General features: G+C 45.4%; 3 protein-coding genes across 5 annotated transcripts; 1 reads left to right on the top strand and 2 right to left on the bottom strand.

The window, feature by feature from the left end:
• The first annotated feature begins 2,371 nt into the window (after positions 1 to 2,371).
• LOC136498621 (uncharacterized) lies at positions 2,372 to 12,702 on the top strand. Of its 3 annotated transcripts, none has more exons than XM_066494511.1 (4): positions 2,372 to 2,383; positions 11,373 to 11,554; positions 11,847 to 11,916; positions 12,290 to 12,702. In XM_066494511.1, the coding sequence occupies exons 2-4, from the start codon at positions 11,494 to 11,496 to the stop codon at positions 12,564 to 12,566; spliced, it is 408 nt and encodes a 135-aa protein (XP_066350608.1). In that variant the 5' UTR covers positions 2,372 to 2,383; positions 11,373 to 11,493; the 3' UTR covers positions 12,567 to 12,702. The 3 variants fall into 3 exon arrangements, with proteins under 3 accessions (XP_066350608.1, XP_066350606.1, XP_066350607.1); XM_066494509.1 differs by having other exon boundaries at positions 11,829 to 11,916; XM_066494510.1 differs by lacking the exon at positions 2,372 to 2,383 and having other exon boundaries at positions 11,365 to 11,554; positions 11,829 to 11,916.
• On the bottom strand, positions 3,639 to 4,695 carry LOC136497533 (uncharacterized). The gene is made up of 2 exons (XM_066493369.1): positions 4,675 to 4,695; positions 3,639 to 4,276 (listed from the first exon to the last, which is right to left on the bottom strand). Exons 1-2 carry the CDS (start codon positions 4,678 to 4,680, stop codon positions 3,890 to 3,892), a joined length of 393 nt encoding a protein of 130 aa, XP_066349466.1. The 5' UTR covers positions 4,681 to 4,695; the 3' UTR covers positions 3,639 to 3,889.
• A 509-nt stretch (positions 12,703 to 13,211) lies between the features above and the next one.
• On the bottom strand, positions 13,212 to 17,861 carry LOC136496231 (probable magnesium transporter NIPA6). Its single transcript, XM_066491906.1, has 3 exons — positions 17,729 to 17,861; positions 13,416 to 13,472; positions 13,212 to 13,329 (listed from the first exon to the last, which is right to left on the bottom strand). The coding sequence occupies exons 1-3, from the start codon at positions 17,859 to 17,861 to the stop codon at positions 13,259 to 13,261; spliced, it is 261 nt and encodes an 86-aa protein (XP_066348003.1). The 3' UTR covers positions 13,212 to 13,258.
• Between the last annotated feature and the right edge of the window lie 4,978 nt (positions 17,862 to 22,839).

The following is a 22,839-nucleotide window of genomic DNA, read 5'->3' as shown; positions in this document are numbered from 1 at the left end:
GCGGATTTTTTTTAGCTCTTAGTATAAATGAAGAAACAACTCTGGTCTAATACCTATGAGAATTTGCGCAACATTTTATTGTTTGGCCGAGGAAGTGATTCTCACGGAGGAGCTACTCCAAAGAATGCTGCCAAGCCACCCCATAGGCTATGGGAATCTTAGGCCCTGTTTGGTCGGGCTCCCGCGGGCTCCGGCTCCTGCACTGTAGCCGGGCGTCGGCCGTCCAGCGGCCGACAGATGCCTACAGGAGCCGGAGCCGCGGAGCCAGAAAAACAAGCTTCTCCGGCTCCGGTTGTGTCAGTGAGAGAGGAAAAGAGAAAAACGGCTCCGATGAACAGTAACCGAGTGTCGGCCGCCCAGCGGCCGACGGGCCATAGCCGGAGCCGCCGGAGCCTGGCCAAACAAGGCCTTAATATTGCTCGTTAATCCTCTGCAGTCCATGCCCTCAGTTCTGTTGCACCGCCGCCCGTATCATATCGGGACTTAGGGACCACTTGAGGAACCGGGTGCGCTACTCGTGTCTTGGAGCCGTGAGAAGAAAGGGGCCGAGCCCGACTAGGAGTAGGAGCCAGGAGCCGCGGACGATAGAGTCATGCGTGTGTGGTGGTGCAGAGGACGGAGCCGCCTCTCCTCAAGCGTATGATTTTCTCCGGCACCATGCGTCATTCATCGGCCACATGCAAGAGTTTGGACCCAGGGTCCATCTAATCTTCTTCCATAATAATAAGCTTAGTTATTAGCTAGGTTGTTATTAGATTGGATTAGTCTAAATCATCATCTAAAATTGTTAAAGTTATGGTTCTTGTGTCCTTTTGATTCGATATATGCTATGACCAGTCACCCTGTTTGTTACTACACATTTCATGTTTACCACTATTTTTTTAGATAAGGGAAGTCACGCTGTAAACATTCATAAAGTGATGTTTCTTCATTGTCTGGCCGAGTTAAACGTACCTATCTGATGTACATCCTAATAAATAACTTGCTATGGTAACATCAACGTCCACAACTTTGTTTTGCTACTCATAGTTGGTTTTTTTTTAATAAAAAACAACTCCAACTGATACTATGGCATTGTTCATATATAGTTTATGGAACAAAAAATTGATTTAGATGCTCTAATTTGTTTAGAGTTTTACTCAACTTAAACAAATTGATCTGGAAGCTAAAGGCCCCATTGAAAATTAAGAACTCCCTTTAGTATCTTCGCTAATGTAACTAGTTTGGTTCTGATATGCAAGAGAAAATATGCAACCAAACATTACTATTTTTAATAAGTTTTGTTGTGATGTAATCCTGTCATATTTGTATATATAATGGGGGGGAAGAAAAGAAAAAACTTGTTTAGTCAAGAACCGTCACACGCGTATGGTGTGGCCACGGAGGAGGGAGGAGGCGGGTGCTGAACCTAGTAGTATTGAAACATGGAAACTGAAATTTGTTTTTCAAAAAATAACAGGAGAGTGGCACGGAGGCAAATGTCACGAGCTCACATGTCACATGCTTGTCGATCTCTCGCACTCATATTTTTTCATAATCTGCTTTGTTCCTTGAAAATAGAAGAAAGACTCATGTTTGCGTATGCGGTCGAGAGTAATCGAGGACAAAGCGAAAACAGAAGAGGATGCAACATGTCTGCGTATGTGGTTGAGAGTAATCGAGGACAAAGCCAAAACAGAAGAGTAATCTAGGACAAAGCGAAAACAGAAGAGGACGCAACATGTCTGCACAGAAGAGGATGCTCGGTTGTGGTCGAGAGCAATCGAAGACAAATCGAAAACAGAATGTGTAAAAAAATAATATAAGAAAAAAGGAGAATGGAACATAAGGACAGCGGCAAGAGCACATGCACAGAAGGGTCATTGTCACTAGTTTGCTTATAGTTTGAGACAAAGAAGAGAACGGTCATGAAGGAGAGATCAACAAATTGACAAGGGGCACGCCATGACTCAGCACAGCCTGAGGCCAGAAACAGACACCGGGAAAAGGAGTCGAGGAGATATCACAAAACGAAACAGAAGTCTTATACTGTCCTCCATTTCAAATTATAAGTCGTTTTAGCTTTTTCTAATTACGTAGCTTTTGCTATGCATCTAGACATATCTATATTTAGATATATAATTTTTACTATATATCTAGAAAAGTCAGAACGACTTATAATTTACTATGTGAGAATTCTAAGAGCAACTCTAGTAGGGCCTCTACTAGGGCCTCGAAATTTAGGTGGGCACCCAAATGCACCCCCAAGACTCATTCCTAGAGACTGACACCCTCACCCCGCCCCCCATCTTGCCTGCGTGCTCCTTCCTCCCCTCCGACATGGCCTACGACGGACGCAGCGGCTCCTTCCTCCTTTCCGATGCACGCAAGCACGAAGCAGGAGGTACGGGGCAGGCTTCACCCATGAGGCTCGCGTTGCCCACACTCCAGGGCGGGCTCCCGGTGGCAGACCTCGCGACAGTCGCACGATTCCCCATGTGGCTCCCTCCTTCCCCTCTGGCTCCCTCCGGCATGGATCCCATGGCTCCCTCTCTCCCCTCCGGCTCCCTCCAGCAGTGCCACCGGCTCCTTTCCCTCCCTCTACCGCGCCCTCCAGTGGCCCTTCCCCTCTCTCCCTCCGGTGGTCCTTCCTCTCCCTCTAGCGGCCCTTCCCTAGCCCTCTGCCATGTGGGCACGTCGGCCCCGTAGCCCCGACGCAAGGGGGGCAAGCGTAGGCCAGATCCACCGATCCCTGTACAGAGGAAGAAGAAAAAGGAAGGAGAGAAGAGAGAATGACAAGCGGTCCCATTCGTCATTGTCTAGTGAAATAGATTTGGTTCTGCGGTTGAAGTACAAGCAGAAAACTGAGCCAATAAAAATAAGGGGAAAGCACCCAGATTTGATTTGGGAGCACTGATCTTGGTGCCCATGCTGAAGTTGCTCTAAGGGCTTCTCCAATTGCCAACTCGTCGTCGGGGAAGGGCCAAAGCGACTCGTTAGACTGTCTCCAACAACCGCGACCCAAAATACAAGACTCATTCGTACTTTAGGTAGTGCTACAGGCAAAGAGTTTAATATCTATTTTTTGTCTTCTCCCACTACTAGGGATGTGTACATCAATGATGCTCTTCTTTCGTCACTGAAGACTCCAAAATCGTCACATATATTATTTTATGATGAATTTGTGACGATATGGTATTCGTCATTGAATGCGCGTCATATTTTACCTACCGTGACGAAACGTCTATTTTCGTCATAGATGTGCATTTGTTCTATGACGAAATGGTCGTCGTCATAGAAGTGTATTTTTTCTATGACGATATATTTTCGTCATTGATATAGCCCTTTTTTCGTCATGACTTGCCGTCTGTTAGGCGGCCAGACGACGTCTGCCACGCTGGCAGCTGACGTGTCTTGTCCACGTGGCGCGTCCACATTGCAGATGACGTGTCCGACCACGTGGCAGCTGACGTGGCCAGTGATGTGAATGGTCCACGTGTCCACTTTTTATTGGGCCACAAGGCTTGCTGTGATAGGTTCTCATTTTCGTCACTGAAGTAAATAGAAATTCGTCACAAAATCAATTACCAAATCGTCACAGAAAGATCAGATAATTCATCACAAGTGCACATGCTGATTTCATTACAGAATGTAAATAATACTGGAATGACCAAAAGCTTCCATAAATTAACAGATCCAGTATTCCAATGACCAACAACTTAATCAACAATTCTAAACTCGGTTCACATAACTCACTAGACATCACATTTGAACTACTAGTTTTATCTCAGTTCACATTAACATCACAGGAAATAATAAAAAGTTGCCAACCACCAGCAACATAAGTTACTACATAAACAAAATCACCAGCAGACCCCTTGCTTAATGAACCAGCAGCTACGAGCAGCGCTCATGTCGAAGAAGCATTGTTGATGGCCAAGATACGCTTGAGCAGCGCATTGTTCTCCTCCATTGCCTTGTTGTTTATCTCTGTCAGCTTCTTGTACTCCTCCATCTCCTTTTGTGTCCTCGCCAACTTTTCCTCAGCTTCTTCACTTCTCTTCCTGAGTTCATCGATTTCACCTTGTACAGCAGCCGTAGCTTCAGCTGCTAGTTGCTCCCGAAGCTCGCTTTCATTTGATGATGATGATTTGGAGGATGGCACTGGTTTGATGCCAACACTCTTCAGGAAAAGGTTTGAGCTGTTCTGGGAGAGCACCTGGGACACAACCTGCACACTGGACACTGTTGTCTCACCTTCAGCAACAGGTTCTGTCCTCAAAGCTTCCATATTTGACTGAAACAGCAATGACCCATCATTAGTTGATACTTATTGCATTAATTTGAGGAGGAAATATCACACAAGATGTATTTTAAAAAATAAAAACCTACGCTGCATTGACAGAAACTGATGCCAAAGTGATTTGCAATCATGAGTCATTTATTTGTTGTCAGGTAACTGAATACAAGTAGAAGTCAACAATATAGGATTATTATTTAGCAAGTATGTCTAGCAATATGTATTAATTAAATGACGAATGTCACATAGATGTTTCCAGCAATCTCATCACAGCTCATACATATCAGCCAAGCCATCATCCACATACATTCCAGAGCAAAAGATAGAAGACACAATTGCTTATAGGCTCAAACATCACACTAGTTCCAGGTTTCATCACACAAGTTCAAACATACAAACATTTGCTGCTTGGTTTACTTCAAGTGAGGCCTGTTGAGCAAGAATCTATGCTTCCACCTATTCCTGCTTCAGATAAAGGAAAATGTGAATCCTATTAGATGTGGACATAGCTGTTACTCAACCAAATTTAAAATCACTAAGTATTATAGAACAACAAACTGAATCATCTATTACTTACTAGTATAGTGCCCGTGCTAACGCTACGGTGCCATCTATAAACACAAATCAACCAACAAAGAGCATAATAACTCAGACAACAAAATAATAAGCATAATAACTCTGTTAAAAGTGAGATGAAATTCAGATGAGCACATACTAAAAAAACATAATAACTCAGCTAACAAAAAAGCATAACACTTGTACGTTTTATGCACGGCTAATGTGTTAATAATGATATGAAGTTCTCTCCAATTATGTGTTTTTTATTCAATTGAGCAACACCAAATGGCAACTGAGGTTATCATCATGCATGGAAATGTGCTACAAAGAATCATCTCCAGCACCTTCTGGTTGAGCAGCGACATCAACAAGCATAGACTGAGCAAACAAAAAAGCAAATCGAACCTGGCACCTGCTTCGTGGAGCCTGAAAATGGCAGTGCTTTGCTTGGTGAGGGCGTGAGGCAGCAGCAGAAGAAGAGCTCTGCGTTTGCAGCATCAGCCTCCTGTTGGCACCCAATACTGCACTGCACTGCAGCGTTGCTGCTGGCTGCTCAGGCGCACCAGGGAGAGCGAGCAGCGGCCGCCCGATGACCATCTATGCAGGAGCTCGCCCAGGCACAGCACGGCGTACACCACCACGACGAGCTTGAGCAGGAGCGGCAGGTACTGCGAGAGCTCCACGCTCAACGAGTGCAGCACCTGGCAGAGAAGGAACAGAGACAAACGTGATCAGAGAAATGAGAAAAATATTAACCGTCCCGTCGAAGGGCGAGGAGTGGCAGCCGGCGTGACGTACAATATGATAACACATAAAAGAATGAGTGACATCTAGTATAGCACGGCAATATCAATCATGAATCAATACCTGAGCTTGCCAAATGGTTTCATGACAGTCAGCCAGTGCCCTGTGCACCTATATCACTTGCCCCTCAAATCTGCAATCCATCAAAGCAAAGAAAAAAAATTGTTTGACGATTTAATTTATTAGTCTCCAAGTCTATCGCTGTGCTCAAGATATATTTGTTTAACACATAAATATACATTGTCATAATCTTATTATTGTTTGTCACAAGACCTGTCAAAATACAGAATTTAAGCAGATATAAGAAGAACGGTGTTTCCCTATGCATACCTAATAATGATATAACAATAGTACAATACTACCCAACTAGAAGACAATACATGGGGTGAGATCTAAATGACGCGAATAAGCACAAACCTGTATGACGAGCCCTCGGCATCAGTGGATCTGACACCGTTCCCATCGCCGAACGCAGATCCGGCTCCTCCTCCATTACTTCCTCCTCAACGGCTGAGGCGGAGGTCCAGGCCGCCCCCGACCTCCTGGTTCATGTTGATCAATGTCCATGGGTTGATCTGGATGTCATCCTTCCTTCCTGAAGGATCCATTTGGTCCCTCTCGATCCTGATCGACAGCTTCCAAGCACTCTGTGTCATGTTTGAAGTGAGCTTGGTTATTATTATAAACGGTTTACTGACTGGTATTATACAGCAGCAGCAGTAGTACTGCTGCAATCGATAGCTGCTTACTTCGGGTCTTTCAAAAAAAACTGCTTACTTTATAATTCGGTCAAACCAATAGATTCATTACTTCATAAATCAAACAGTAAAACATTTGTTGTATCTCCCTTCAACTTGTTAATTCAGATGCATACAACTGATCCATCCAAGAATAGTGCCATGATACATTCTTCAAACCAATAGATTCGTTAGCACAATTAGCATTAACACTTCCACAGAAAAAAAATCTATCACATTCACATGGACACAGATGCAATTTATCTGTGCTATGGACATGCTGAAACATTTCAGGGGCCTGTTTTAGAACTAAAGTCTAAAACTCATAATTTGGTCAGTTAGATAATCAAATATATTGCATCAGATTCAGATGGCCTATATCCTCTCTTTCAGGCAAGAGAGGACAAAAGCATATGCACTATGTGTCTAATTCTGCTAGTACACGGCCAGCTCGTTACTACCCTCAATATCAAGTTCGCTACAATTAGACACCACCAGGATGCATCCGGATTCCCAGCCTAATAGAACTGAACTGAGCTCGAGGAGTTTCCCGAACATATGAAGAATTATCATATCGAATTTCCCACTCTTCCAGTCTCCAAACTGTTGTTTGACTGCTACTTACTATAGACAGGATCATACCCAGACTAAATCACAGTGTATTCCGAATACCACAATACAAGACCCAATCCGGCGACAGCTGCCGATTCCCCTCCCAGCAACACGAAAAAAGAAGACAAGAGGATGGCATTAGGGCCGCAGGGGCGTGGCGTACCGCGAGTTCATCGACGCCGATCTTGACGAAGATGGCGTCGGTGACGTGGGAGGCCAGCTCCTTGAAGGCCGGCTCGATGAAGTGGCAGGGCCCGCACAAGGATGCTGAGAACGGGGGCAGGGCCGCCGCCGACGGCGGCTGTAGAGGGTGATGCCCTCCACCCGCCGATGGTGCAGTGTTAGATCGTCAGGTTGACCGTCCCATCGGGCATCGTCTCTGGCTTCGCGAGCGGATCAGGCGGGGCGGCGGACGGAAACCCTAGCCGTGTGAGGACAGCTAGCAGTAGGAGCATCTGAATCTGTAGAGAAGAGGACACAAAAACATGTCTGTTCGGTTCTCTGGCTGAGACATGGCCGCTGCTGAAGTGCTGATTGTCGCTGGCTGCTGCTTCCTGGGATGAGCAGATTCACTACGCTACACAGTAGAGGCAAACCAAGAAAAAGTAGATTCACTTAAATCCCACAAAAAAAACAGCAAAAAAATGAACAGGTACTACTACTACTACCAGCACACAAGTTCACACCACAAGCAAGAACTAAATCCATGACTATTGATACACAATCGAGAGAAACACATTTGGATTTGAGTGATGGCATTGAAGGCTACTGCTACGTACTACTACGTATCTACGAAGGGCCGCAGCTCGAGCACTCCTTGCCTGCGGTCGCCGTCGCTGCGAGTGGGAGCGCCGCCGCCGTAGCTATGAGTGAGGTCGTCGTCGCTGCTACGGAAAATTTTTCCCCCACTCGTGCGTGATTTCAGGGAGGGGTTGCGGCTTGCGGGGAAGGGGAGCGGAGACGCATGCGACGCCTTGCGGCGGGGAAGGGGGGCGGAGACGCTCTGGGGTGGGAGATCCAAAGAATATCGGCGGTCGGATGTGGTTAGTAAGGAAACAGAATGAGTGAAAGGATGAGGGTTAGGGTTCGAGTGAAACTATTTTATACTTTCTTGCGCATGGTAGCTGTTTGATCATGAATCATGGTCAGTAAATTATGGGCCAAGTACAGTAATGGGCCGATTTTAGGGTTTAGGCCTATTAATATATCTGGTGTTTTTATTTTGAATTTTTTAGAACTTTCATCTTTAATTTTCGGTTATTAAATGAATTCAAATGAAAAATTCGTAAAAAACTTATGTGATGGTTTTTTTTCCTAAAAATTTCTAAAATCATGCTTCAGCATTTAAGTTTGATCAAACTTAGATGTGACAATGTTTTACATATTTTAAAATTTGAAATTTGAAATTTGACAAGTTCAAACCAAAATTTTAAACCCTAAATGATTTCAGATGTAAAAGTGATAAATACAAAAGTTGTTCAACTCGTCAAGATCTACAACTTTTATTTTGGTCATCTTGTTATTTGACAAAATTTGAACCTTTCAAATTTAAAATTTTAAAAAATGACAAGTTCGAACCAAAATTTAAGACCCAAATTGATATCAACATAAACAGTGATGAATACCAAAGTTGTTCAACTCATTAATATCTACAACTTTTATTTTAGTCAATTTGTCATTTGACAAAATTTGAACCTTTCAAATTTGAAATTTTGAAAAACGACAAGTTCGAACCAAAATTTGAGACCCAAATTGATTTCAACATAAAAAGTGATGAATACCAAAGTTGTTCAACTCATGAATATCTACAACTTTTATTTTGGTCATTTCTTCATTTGGCAAATTCTTAGCACACATTGTTCACTAATCTTACACATGTCTCATATAGTTTATAAAACCTTATGAGAGATGTGTCATATTTGTGAACAATGTCGTTACTACTTTGTCATATGAAGAAATGACCAATACAAAAGTTGTAGATCTTGATGAGTTATTCAACTTTGGTATTTATCACTTTTTCAGCTGAAATCATTTGGGGTACCAAAATCTTGTCTGAAGTTGCATTTTTTTAAAATTCAAATTTTAAATTGCTCAAACTTTTCATATGTATATATTGACAAAACCAACAAAATAAATTGATAGAGAATGATTTTATAAAATTTTAGAAAAAAAATTATCAGAGTTAGAGTTAGTATGAGAAAGAAAAACTAGTTACAAAGTTGACCCACAAATTAAAAAAAAATAACACTGTTTACTACGATCATATAAGGATCATCTAGAACAGTGTAATTTCTCTTTTTAATCTGTGGGTAAACTTTGTAATTAGTTGTTCTCCCTCATACTAACTCCAAATGTGATGGTTTTTTTCCTAAAAATTTCTAAAATCATGCTTCAGCATTTAGGTTTGATCAAACTTGGATGTGACAATGTTTTACATATTTTAAAATTTGAAATTTGAAATTTGACAAGTTCAAACCAAATTTTTAAACCCTAAATGATTTCATATGCAAAAGTGATGAATACAAAAGTTGTTCAAATCATCAAGATCTACAACTTTTATTTTGGTCATTTTGTCATTTGACAAAATTTGAACCTTTCAAATTTAAAATTTTAAAAAATAATAAGTTCGAACCAAAATTTGAGACCCAAAATGATTTCAACATAAAAAATGATAAATACCAAAGTTGTTCAACTCATTAATATCTACAACTTTTATTTTGGTCATCTTGTTATTTGACAAAATTTGAACCTTTCAAATTGTAATTTTTGAAAAACAACAAGTTCGAACCAAAATTTGAGACCCAAAATGATTTCAACATAAAAAGTGATGAATACCAAAGTTGTTCAACTCATTAATATCTACAACTTTTATTTTAGTCATATTGTCATTTGACAAAATTTGAACCTTTCAAATTTAAAATTTTGAAAAACGACAAGTTCGAACCAAAATTTGAGACCAAATTGATTTCAACATAAAAAGCGATGAATACCAAAGTTGTTCAACTCATGAATATCTACAACTTTTATTTTGGTCATTTCTTCATTTGATAAATTCTTAGCACACATTGTTCACTAATCTTACACATGTCTGATATAGTTTATAAAACTTTATGAGAGATGTGTCGTTACCACTTTGTCATATGAAGAAATGACCAATACAAAAGTTGTAGATCTTGATGAGTTATTCAACTTTGGTATTTATCACTTTTTCAGCTGAAATCATTTGGGGAACCAAAATCCTGTCTGAAGTTGCATTTTTTTAAATTCAAAATTTAAATTGCTCAAATTTTTCATATGTATATATTGACGAAACCAACAAAATAAATTGATAAAGAATGATTTTAGAAAATTTTAGGAAAAAAATCATCAATTATCATGTTATACGTTTACAAATAGAAAAACATGCATGCCTTTATCACAAAACGGCGAGTGCTCCAGTGGTAATGCACCAACATGTCTTGCAGCAGGTCGCGGGTTCGAATCTCCCTGCGTGCCTATTTTTTGGCAAAAAAAGGGATGCGGAAGGATGCAGGTCCACCTGGACTGTGTGGGCCACGCTGCCCCACTTGTTTACCGCCACGTCCTCAGGCTGAGACCCGCTAGTGGGACCGCATCGCCATGTCTTCGAGGTTGGGACCCAATGGTGGGACCACATCGCCACGTCCTCGAGGTGGGACCTGCTGGTGGGACCACGGCGCCATGTCCTCGAGGTGGTACACGAGCCAAACGATCTATGATGATTTAGTTTTGTTGTTTTATGATGATTCTTTTGTTTTCGTCATTATTCTTCGTGCTAAAGCTCCGTCACTTGTTACTTATGACGAAGCTGGAAATTTCGTCATAGAAAGCGCTTGTTCTGTGATGAAATTTGTAAGCATCACGACTGAATCGTCATTGATGAACACATTTCTAGTAGTGTCCAACAACAAGACAAAAATATAACCCTTTCTGCAAATGGGTCTTCAGAAGAGAGGATACTCAGATTTGGGTTATGACTCTCCTGGCACCTAAAATAGGTCTTCCATATAGGTAATCTGTTGAAGACTATAAATATTGTGTTGGAGAGCCTTTTAGATTTGGGTTTCGTAATGGTTCGGTGCATCGCGAGGAGAGAGAAGAATCGACTTATATTTGGGAGTCCGAATTTTTTATTTTTTAGTCTTTTTTGAAGAATTTTTTTTTCATAAATACGTCTCTGGAGATATAATTTCAAAATTTAGACCGTTAGCTCGGCGCCATCGCATGTCTCGGCGCCATCGTTGTTGGCGCCAAGATTTTAGGCTCGACACGGACGTGACGTTGACTTGGTAGGTAGCTCGACGTTGTACATCCTAGTGCCAAGCTCGACGGCGTAGATGCTGACGCTGAGCTCGGTGCCGTAGATCCGGGCACGGGTCCTCCTCCTCCAGCACCCCAAGTCAGTCGCGGTGCTCTCACGGGAGCAGCCAGCAGGCAGGGAGGAACAACTCCAGGCGGCCGGCCGGCGGTTAGTTCGTGTTCGACATGGCCACGAGGCGGCAGCGCGAGGCCGCCGCTCCTCCTCCTCTGCAGGCTGCGAACGCAGGTGCGTATATATACACAATAATCGTCCAATCGGGTTGGTCTGATTCTGATCTGCGACCGGGGAGGATCGCGCGCGGCTTATTTGTTTCTCTATTCCGCGCGATTTTCGAGTCCGTTCGCTGTTATGGTTTAATTAGGGTGCATTTGGGGTCGATAATCGATTTCGTAAATTCGCACTGCATGTCTGCATCCCTGCGGTGCGAAATGCCAAGATGCGAATGCCGTCCATGGATCAACTTCTCACTCAATATCTTTCCTGGGGATGAGTACCATAGCTTCTGCCCGTCCTGCAGCAATGGAAGGTGACAGTCTCAGCAGGATCACGCGTGACAGTTTCAGCAGGATCATGGGAGATTTCCAAAGGTACTTTCGCAACTATCTCGCTGCTTTGTGTATCTTTGTTGGGTACTGAGATGTGTTCATTTGCACGGAAACCATATGTACCCCCTGTAGAACTTGAAGAACGTATTAATTGGCAACGGATGGGTAAACACATTTTCTTTGATCCAGAAAGGTCCATGGTCTTGCTGCATGTGCATGAACACATTTATAGAGAGCATGCATCGGTACTTTGGCTAGTCTTTCAAACTGTTAGTCTTTACTTTACCAAGTCAAGTCCATTCTTTAGCGGTTGTCAGGCAACTATGTTTATATTTTGCTACATAGCATCCAAATTTAACTCTTTAACTGTACTCAATCTATCTCACATTGACTTCCTTGTCTTTGTGATAAACAGGCTAGGTGCCGCGATTAACCAGCTTGACGGTGAGAGAGCTGAGAAAGAAGCTGAAGTCCAAAAGGTGATGGAGGAGCTTGAGAGTGAGAAAGCTCAGAAAGAAGCACAAGTCCAAAAGGTGATGAAGCTTGAGAGTGAGCAAGCTCAGAAAGAAGTTCAAGTCCAAAAGGTGATGGAGGAGAATGTGAGGCTACACGCAATGCTTGACAAGAAGGAGGCGCAGCTCCAGGCCATGAGCGAGCAGTGCAAGTTCATGGCGCTGAATCACCACAACTAGCAGGCAAAGAGCCTAAGGCAGCTTCCCTCGCCCTAATGATGTAGTGATGTACCTTACAAACTACCGTAGGTGGGTATTTTGATAAATTTGCCAGGGACATTCTGGCACCAGTTTGGCAAAAGTCCAAATTCAGAGACGGGCCAGCAAATTTCAGCTCGTCTAGCTAAAGATAAATTTCACATTACAAGATGAGAGTAAGGATAGATTTTTACCTAAAAATAATGTTTCTAGAAATCGCCAAACATACCCTAAAGGCATATAGTACTAGGTAAGCTTATATCCCCAAGCTGATGGTGAAAAGCAAATCAAGTGCATTATTTTGATCTTTAGTTCAACACCAAAATCATTCGAGAATGCAGAACACAGCTGGATGCATCAATCTTTGCCCTGTTCGCTTGGCTGATAAGCCATTGCTGAAAGTACTGTTGACTGATTTGAAAGAAAAATACCGTTCGTTGGCTGAAAAAGTATGGCTTATAAGCCAAGCGAATAGGGCGCTTCACAGCTTTAGTTAAAGAAGAAACATTTACACAAACTACAACATGCAGGCAATAATTCTTCTTGCTTTAAACAATGGTGAAGTTCTATCCTGTCCTTGTACAAAAACAATCACAAATTTACAAGCTCCTATGTACAGCCCGAAAATGGCAGATGAAATCTCCTCACCCAAAACTGCCAGATTGCTTGCACTATTAAGATTTACAGCTCGATTTGCATGTTCCGTTTTCGATGTCTATTAGTTTGCGACCTCCCCAAGCAGCACCTGTGAAGATCAACACTAGGCAAATTCAGTTGGGGATGCCAAAGTTTAAATTGAGAGTAAATCTTAAGTGGAGCATTGTGGCATACTTGTGGTCATTCCGGCCCACCACAGTGGCTCGGAGAGGTAAGTGTATCCTCCACCACCTGTAATGCAAAACAGAAATGGGCCTGATAAGCTTAAATCAGAGGACTATTGGGCATGACGCATGAATAGAGCTTGTTTTTATGGAATGTCTGCTAGACCTTATAACAGGTTTGCCGAAAAAAAGAAGACATAATTGATGAAGTTGAACACAACAATACTAGATGAAAATAACAGAGCAGCCAAATTGGCCCCATCTTGGAAACCAAAGCAGCCCCCGAGCTTGGATCACATGTATCTAGAAGACAGCGACAAGACGATGAGGACCGAACCGCTCATGACGCGCACAGGTTTCTGACTTTGACTAGCGAGGGTGCACGATTGTCAAGATCTAGAATCACAGACATCAGCCAGGTCCAATCGCGGCAGACATGGCGTCCAATCACGCACCGGCACGGCACGGCAGTTTGCAGGCCGCGATGCGTCGTCCGGATCCAATCCAACCGCCAGTGCCTGTCTACCTGGAACCAGGGCGGCGAATTGACGAAAGCGGGCGGTGCGGCTGGACTTGTTCGCTCGGATCAGGTGAGCGAATGCGGGCTCAGATTCAGAATGAACGACCTCCACGGAGCCGGGGGCAGGAGCATATCAGATCAGACGACTCAAGAGGCTTCAGGGATTTTGCGTATCTACCTGCCTCTTCCACTCGTGGCGGTATACTGATAGCGGGGAGACAACCAGATGTGTCCCTCAGCGATGTGCTTGTAGGTTGCTACTCCGTCACTGTGCGGGTAAGGCAGCAACTGCAGGGGAACGACGAGTCAGGTTGGTGGCTCACAGCAGTATATGGGCCTCAAGCGGATTCAGAAAAGGGCATTTTCCTGGAGGAGTTGGAAGCAATCCGGGACGCCTGTCATGGGCCTTGGGCGGTGACCGGTGACTTCAATCTGATTCTGAATGAGGCGGACAAGAACAACCAACGTATTGACAGGGCCAACTTAAGGAGGTTCAGAAGGACAGTGGCAGAGCTCCAATTGCAGGACCTCCACCTTCATGGGAGATGCTTCACGTGGAGCAACGAGCGCGACTCACCGACGCTCATCCGCCTCGACCGAGTCCTGGTATCCGTAGACTGGGATGAGTTGTTCCCAGGTTCGCACCTGCGCGGCCTCGGCTCCGATGCCTCGGACCACTGTCCGCTCCTGCTGCACACCAGCCTGGGAGCTATGTCAAAGGCACGTTTCCACTTCGAAATCTTCTGGCCAAAATTCGATGACTACCTGGACACGGTATCCGCAGCATGGACGCGGCCAGCACATCCGTGCCCCATTACGCGGCTCGACATTATGTTACGAAAGTTGGTGCGCGAGTTGCAAAGATGGTCGGCCACCAAAATTGGAGGGATCAGGGAACAGCTGCTCATGGCTAGAGAGCTTGTACTCCAGCTAGACAGAGCACAAGAAACTAGACAGCTGCCTGAGCACGTCGCCGAACTACGCAAGAGAATGAAAATGCGATGCCTCGGCCTTTCCTCATTGGAACGGACCATGGCAAGGCAAAGGTCCCGTGTCAGGCAGCTAAGCGAGGGGGATGCAAACTCAGCCTACTTCCACCTGATTGCAAGGGGCAGGAAGCGGAGAAATTACATTCCAGCGCTCACGGTCGACGATCATGTCATCACTGAGCATGAACGCATAGAGAGCACCCTGCACACACACTTCTCCGGAGTCTTCGGGACGGCGCCGGGAAGGGCCATTACTCTAAATCTTCAGGCTCTTGGGATCCAACAACTTGACCTCGCCGAGCAAGAAGCAGAATTCACCAGCGACGAAGTCTGGAACGCAATCAAAGAACTCCCTGCTGACAGAGCGCCCGGCCCGGACGGATTCACCGGGACTTTCTACAGGACAGCGTGGCCGCTGATCCAGCAAGATGTGATGGACGCTGTACACACATTCGCGCATGCTGACAGCCGGGCCATGGAAAGATTGAACAACGCCATAATCGTCCTACTGCCAAAGAAAGTTGGTGCAAGCTGTCCGGCAGACTTTAGACCGATCACTATGATACACAGCTTTGCCAAGCTAATCTCTAAGGTACTGGCACTGCGGTTAGCACCAAGGCTCAATGACCTGGTAGCCAAAAACCAGAATGCGTTCATTCAAAGCAGAACAATACAAGACAACTTCAAGTACATTCAGTCGGCTGCCGCAATGATTAGAAAGAAGAAAGTTCCAATGCTGCTGCTCAAGCTAGACATATCCAAGGCATTTGACACGCTCTCGTGGCCGTTTCTGCTGAAGGTATTGCAAGCTAGAGGCTTTGGGCAAAATTGGCGTCGGTGGATCTCAGTCCTACTCAGCACAGCGTCGTCCAAAATCATGCTCAATGGCCACCAAGGACCGGCAATCCGACACAGGAGGGGAGTGCGGCAAGGTGACTCTCTGTCACCTATGTTGTTCATCATTGCCTTGGATGTGCTCCATAGATTGTTCCTCAAGGCAGCAAGGGACGGCGTGCTGAGGAAAATGGATCCAGCATCAGTCAAATACCAATGCAGTTTCTATGCAGATGATGTGATGCTCTTCATTCGGCCAACAGTGCAAGAGGCAAGGGCGGTCAAGGAAATACTCCGCATCTTCGGTGAAGCATCCGGATTGAAAACCAATTTGGCAAAATGCTCAATTACGCCAATTTACGGTGGGGAGGAGACCATACAGGAACTGACCGACATCCTTGGATGCCAGGTCCAGCCGTTCCCGATCCGGTATCTGGGCTTACCCCTAAGCACCAAGAAGATTCCCAAGACTCACCTGCAATCCATGGTTGAATCAGTCGCAAGTAAACTGCCGCCCTGTCAGGGATCCCTGATGGCGCGAAGTGGACGCCTTGTCTGGGTTAAATCGGTGCTTAGAGCGGTACCAATTTACGCCATGACGGCAGACAGCCTACCGCCTTGGGCGCGCAAGGAGATTGACGCAATCTGCCGTAATTTTTTTTGGGCAGGAAGAGATGAATCCATCCGTGGCAAGTGCATGGTCGCTTGGGAGGCTGTGTGCAGACCGTCGCAACTGGGGGGTTGGGAGTCTCTGAACTTAGACTCGCCGGCTACGCTCTACAAACAAGATGGTTGTGGCTACAGAAGACGGACCAAGATCGAGCCTGGAGCCAACTACCCATCAAGGTTGACACAAAAGTGCACAGGTTCTTCAGAGCATCCACGCTAACGGTGGTCGGCGATGGAAGGTCCACCCTCTTTTGGGATGATAACTGGATCGATGGTCAGTCAGCACAAGATATCGCTCATGCCCTGTCTCAGTTCGTGCCTGCCAGAACGCGCCGGCAGCAGACAGTTAGACAGGGATTGACTGACCGGCAATGGGTACGCGCCATCGCTGGAGGCGTTTCAGTTCCAGCGATCGCCGATTACCTATCGCTCTGGGAACTCACGGAGGGCATCCAGCTCTCTGACCAACCCGACAGAACAATCTGGCGCTGGACACCGAGTGGCTCTTACACGACCAAGTCTGCATACAACATGTTGCACACAGGCGCCATAAAATTCCGTGGGCACAGACTCATTTGGAAGACCTGGGCGCCGCTCAGAGTAAAGATCTTCCTATGGCTGGTCTTCCGACGCAGACACTGGACTGGGGATCGTCGTTTGCGCCATGGACTGGACGCAAGGGAGCAATGCTATCTCTGTGACCAAGCTCGGGAAACGATTGACCATATCGTCGCATCATGTCCATATACCAGGGAGGTCTGGACAATCATCCTCCATGCCTTCGGTCGACTGCTCCCGCCGGCAACTCAATCCATCATGTCCTGGTGGCGACGGCTGCGCACAGACTGGAATGGTGTGCAACGTTCCGGTATTGACTCCCTCTTTGCGTTAGTATCATGGGAAGTATGGAAAGAACGGAATGCGCGCTGCTTCAGAGCGGCAGCTGTCGCACCTATCGACCTCTTTTCGGCCATCAGAGCAGAAGCGGGTCGCTGGGCAAAAGCCGGAGCTTCAGGATTTCACAGCTTGGCGATGCCAGGAGCAAGTTAGAACGCGGCGACAAACCGTGTCCGCAGATAGTTCTTAACGCCTATGTAACCCCCCTTTAAATTTCTGTTGTCGGGCCGGCGTAGGCCATTTGTAATTTAAACTCTCTTCCTTCTTAATACAAATGATACGCAATGCTCTTGCGTATTCGAGAAAAAAAAAAGAGGCAGCCCTGGACGGGATGGGAATATGGGATCCTAGGACGGAGGCACGTGGAGAAGACGAGTGGAAGCTAGGCGCGGCAACCCGGGGGAGGTGCCGTACCGGCGCGGGCGCGGCACTTGGCAGCGCGCAGGAGGCCGATCTTCTTGAGGATGAAGCTGGCGCCGATGAAGGCGCTGGAGGCGACGGCGAGCGCCAGGCCCTTGGTGTTGTCGCCCACGACGCCATAGATCATTGCGATAGGCTCAGCGTTGGCATCTAGGGCGCCGACTGTGAAAGTCAGCAACCCGTGTACGTTGAGCGTAAGACCTCTGACCTCGGTGCTATAGCAACGATGATGTCGGGATAAGGGTTTAGATTTTGAAATTTTACCTTTTAGGGTATATTTGTGAAAAAAATTTCAAAAATAGAGCTAAACAATATATAAAAAATCGGTTTGAGAGTCGACTCCTCTAGATAAAAAATGATTTTTTAATTTTAACACTTTTTTAAAAATAATTTTAAATATAACACTATTTGTTTTTTAAAACTAACATTTTTGGTTGTGCCTATTGTCATGTCGCGGCGAAATACCTGTGTCGCGTCATGTATAGTGGTGCGGTAGGAAGGTGACGTGGCGAAGACCGGGGCCGCTGACCGGTGACGTGGCGGGGTCTGCCACGCCACCGATCTTGACGTGGCACTGACGCGCCACGAAGCATGGTGCGGCACGATCAGATAAATATTACCCGCGAGCCGCCCCTGCCCCCGAGCCGCCCGCCCTGCCTCTGCATGTCACCCCTGCTCGAAGCGCCGCCGCCACCGTGCCCGCAGTGCCCGCCGCCGCCATGCCTGCACGGCAACCACCACGTCTGTTCGCCCACCCGCACGCACGCCGCGTAGAGCCCCGCCGGCTGCCCGTCCGCGCCGCACGCGCCCACCCACTCCGGCCGCGCCGCGAACGCCGGCGCGTTACGGCTGTCGGCCCGGCCGCTCATATCAAGATAGGCTTTCTTAATTTTATGTTATTATGATTGTTATTTTAGTTAGGGTTAGCGATTTAGGATAGTTAGGTTAGTGAATTTGTTAGGATTTGTTAGTGATTTAGGATTTGTTAGGATAGTGATTTAGAATTTGTCAGTGATTTAGGATAGTTAAGGTTTGGTTAGGTAGTTAGGATTTAGGGATTGATTTTGGGTTTAGGTTAGGTAGTTTTGGTTATGTAGTTAGGGTTTAGGTTACTATTAGTTAGGATTTTGGGTTTAGGGATTGATTGTCGGTATTTAGTAGCGCGTGATACGATGATTTGGATGACTTGATGAAGTTTTGTCAAATGCTTATTTTTTTAGTGAAGTTGTTTAATATGTCTGTTAATGTTACTTTGAATATATACATGTGCTTTCATATTATGTTCGTATCGCATAACAAGTAGTTCAAATTTTGCAATGCTACATAATGTTAATTTGAATATTGTTAATTTGAATACTCTAACACTTTGTTTATCAATTTGTAATAGGATAGCTCCTCCCATGCAACACCCGTTGTATCCCATTCTTGAGGTAGAGTACGACAATCTGCATCGAGCACACATCTTGAGTGACACCGACGCACAGGTGGTCTTGCCTACTTTGAGGCCCCGCATGCACACCAGGGTGCACCAGTGGGACGAGCGTTACGTGCCTTATATACGGCGTGCTGGCTTCCTCGAGCTTGTCCGTATTGTCAACTACGGTCTTCTGCCCCTTAACCTAGCACTACTTACTACGGCTGTAGACAGATGCGAGTGCCTTCATTGTACGTAAACATTCTTGTAACAAATTTGAGGCAACTAACAGTCGTTCTATTCTTATAACCGGTGGAGGCCTGAGACCCACACGTTCCACCTACCTTGCGGCGAGATGACATTAACCATGTAGGACGTGAAGGCTATCTTTGGCCTTCGGTTAGAGGGACTTCCAGTGATAGGGATAGTTCACAACGATCACTGGAAGGAGCTGGTGGCTTAGTTCACTGACTTTCTTTCACCGGACGACTAAGCTTCCAAGAAAAATAACTGAGCAATTCAAGCCTATTTAATACTTATATTGCTTTCCTGCGGTCATCGTGTCTCATTTTCTTTGGTCAATTTCAAAAAAAAGTTCCGGTGTTTTGTCGTCCTGGATCACAGAGCACTTTGAATACTTGGACCCACAGGCTGAGGAGGCTCAGATCGACAGGTTCACGAGAGTGTGGCTCTAGCACTTCCTTGGCGTTTTCCTCTTCCTAGACGCCTCAGGCAACACCATCTGTTGGATCTTCCTTGATATACTACGCTAGCCGTGGAAGAACATAGCGACGTATAGCTGGGACAGCGCAGTCTTGGCATGGACGTATCAATAGCTATGTGTTGCCTTGAAAGGTCCTAATGGCTAGAGGGGGTATGAATGGCCTAATAAAAATTTTTACAACAACACTTAACCAAATGGTTAGACAATTATGAGGCGAAGCAAGTGTTGCGCTAGCCTACTCAAAATGCAAGCCACCTACTACAATTCTAGTTTAGATGGTGTTAATTCACACAAGAGCAATGACACTACCCTATGTTAGTGTGCTCTCAAAGGCTAACTAAAGAGCCACACCAACCAAGCATGCAAGCTCTCACAACTAGCTACACTAAAGAGCTTGTCAACTAGTTTACGATAAAGTAAAGAGAGTGATCAAGAGGGTTATACCGCCATGTAGATGAATGAACCAATCAATCACAAAGATGAATAACAATGATGACCAATCACTTCAGAATCAATGATGAACACAATGATTTTTACCGAGGTTCACTTGGTTGCCGGCAAGCTAATCCTCGTTGTGGCGATACACTCACTTGGAGGTTCACGCACTAATTGGCTTCACATGCCAAACCCTCAATAGGGTGCCGCACAACCAACACAAGATGAGGATCACACAAGCCACGAGCAATCCACTAGAGTACCTTTTGGCGCTCCACCGAGGAAAGGTCAAAAACCCCTCACAATCACCACGATCGGAGCCAGAGACAATCACCACCCTCTGCTCAACGATCCTTGCTGCTACAAGCCGTCTAGGTGGCGGCAACCACTAAGAGTAACAAGCGAAATCCGCAGCGAAACACGATCACTAAGTGCCTCTAGATGCAATCACTCAAGCAATGCACTTGGATCACTCCCAATCTCACTATGATGATGAATCAATGATGTAGATGAGTGGGAGTACTTTGGCTAGGCTCACAAGGTTGCTATATCAATGAAAAATGGCCAAAGATGTGAGCCACAACCGACCATGGGGCTTAAATAGAACCCCCACGAAATAGAGCCGTTGTACCTCTTCACTGGGTACTCTGCGCTCTGACCGGACGCTCTGGTCCACTTGACTAGACCCTGGACCTAGCGTCTGGTCCACAGATGGACGTCACGCGTCATCAGCTTCAAACGCTGTTCGTTAGATTCCAACGGTTATGACGCTGACCGGACGCTCCGGTAAAAACTGACCGGACGCTGGAACCTCAGCGTCCGGTCGAGTACAGTAAGGGTCGAAACCTGGTTTTCCTCGACCGGACATAGCCCAACGTCCGGTGGTAAACCCTAGCCACTGTACCGACAGTCAACGCGACCGGACGTAGGCAGTCAGCGTCCGGTGCTTCTGGATCCAGCGTTCGGTCACTGGACCGATGCTGGCATTAGCTCTGTTCTCACTTCTATCTTCTCCACCCTTGCTCCAATGTGCTAACCACCAAGAATTTGCATCCGGCGCAATAGAAAATAGGCATTCCATTTTCCTGAAAGCGTCGAATTTCAAGGGTATCAACCCTGCAAACACCACCTCCTTTGTAGATGTGCCAACACCACCAAGTGTATCACCTTGTGTATAAGTGTTAGCATATTTTCACAAACAATTTCAAGGGTGTTAGCACTCCACTAGATCCTAAATGCATATGCAATGAGTTAGATCATCTAGTGGCACTTTGATAACTGTATTTCGATACGAGTTTCACCCCTCTTAATAGTACGGCTATCAAACCTAAATGTGATCACACCCTCTAAGTGTCTTGATCACCAAAACAAAATAGCTCCTATGGTTTATACTTTTGCCTTGAGCTTTTTATTTTTCTCTTTCTTCATTTCAAGTTTAAGCCCTTGATCATCGTCATGCCATCACCATTGTCATGCTATGATCTTCATTAGCTTCTTCTACTTGAAGTATGCTACCTATGTCATGATCACTTTATAAACTAGGTTAGCACTTAGGGTTTCATTAATTTACCAAAACCAAACTAGAGCTTTCATGCCTACCGTCGCACCTCAGGATATGCGAACCTTAGGAGTTGCTCCTACCTACTCCAGGTTTAGTGTTGGGAACGATGGCCCATTGGGAGACCTCTTATACTGGTTTACCGGTAAGTACTTCGGTTCACTATATTCTTCGAGGCAGTTATATATGATAAAATTATTAATGACTAATTTATTATTGTGTTCAATGCAGCAATGGAATAGGTAGGATACACTCCCTATAGTTTTGTATATATGGACAGAAGTAGAGTTAGTTAGAGGGAATACGAGGCACAAGTACAGAGAGTACATGGATGGTCTCGACGTCCTAACACAGTACCAGGTTACGCTCTCTTTACTATCATACATGTGTCTTGTTCGATATACACTATATCACAATCTAACCCAATTATGAAATGTTCAGGTGCATTGGTATCCTTAGGATGCTCCGAAGCTCGAGTACTATCTGAGTCATGTCACTAGGGACGAGTCAGACGAGTATCGCTGCAACGTCCCTCTTATTTTCTTTCACGTGGTCGAGATTCACTTGCCCATCAGGGTCTGCAGACAGTTTGGAAGAATGACAAGATGCCCACCACCGCTTTACTCTACCAACCAAGGATTGCATAGGTGCGTTATTGATTAATAACAAAACTATAATTCAGAGGTCTGTGTGGTATAACTAACATCGTTTTGTTGCAGGTATGACCGCAGAAAGAGGTACAAGACCAAGAATTAGCGCGTGACACACAACGCGCACATCCACTTGTGGGAGACTAGGGAACGGCAGCCGGTCCATATGGGTCCTCCACACGACCAGCACATCTTCGACGAGTACCTGCGGTGGCTTCATAGGTCTACGAGGACACATATCAAGCCCCCGTGCACTGAGGAGGCGATTAACGAGGACTCGAAGAAAGATGTGATCGAAGATGTGTACGACATTGCCATTAGGGA

This window comes from Miscanthus floridulus, chromosome 12 (assembly GCF_019320115.1).
Source record: "Miscanthus floridulus cultivar M001 chromosome 12, ASM1932011v1, whole genome shotgun sequence".
NCBI lineage: Eukaryota > Viridiplantae > Streptophyta > Magnoliopsida > Poales > Poaceae > Miscanthus > Miscanthus floridulus.
Note: the sequence above shows the minus strand (reverse complement) of the source record. Positions and strands in the feature narration are given on the sequence as shown.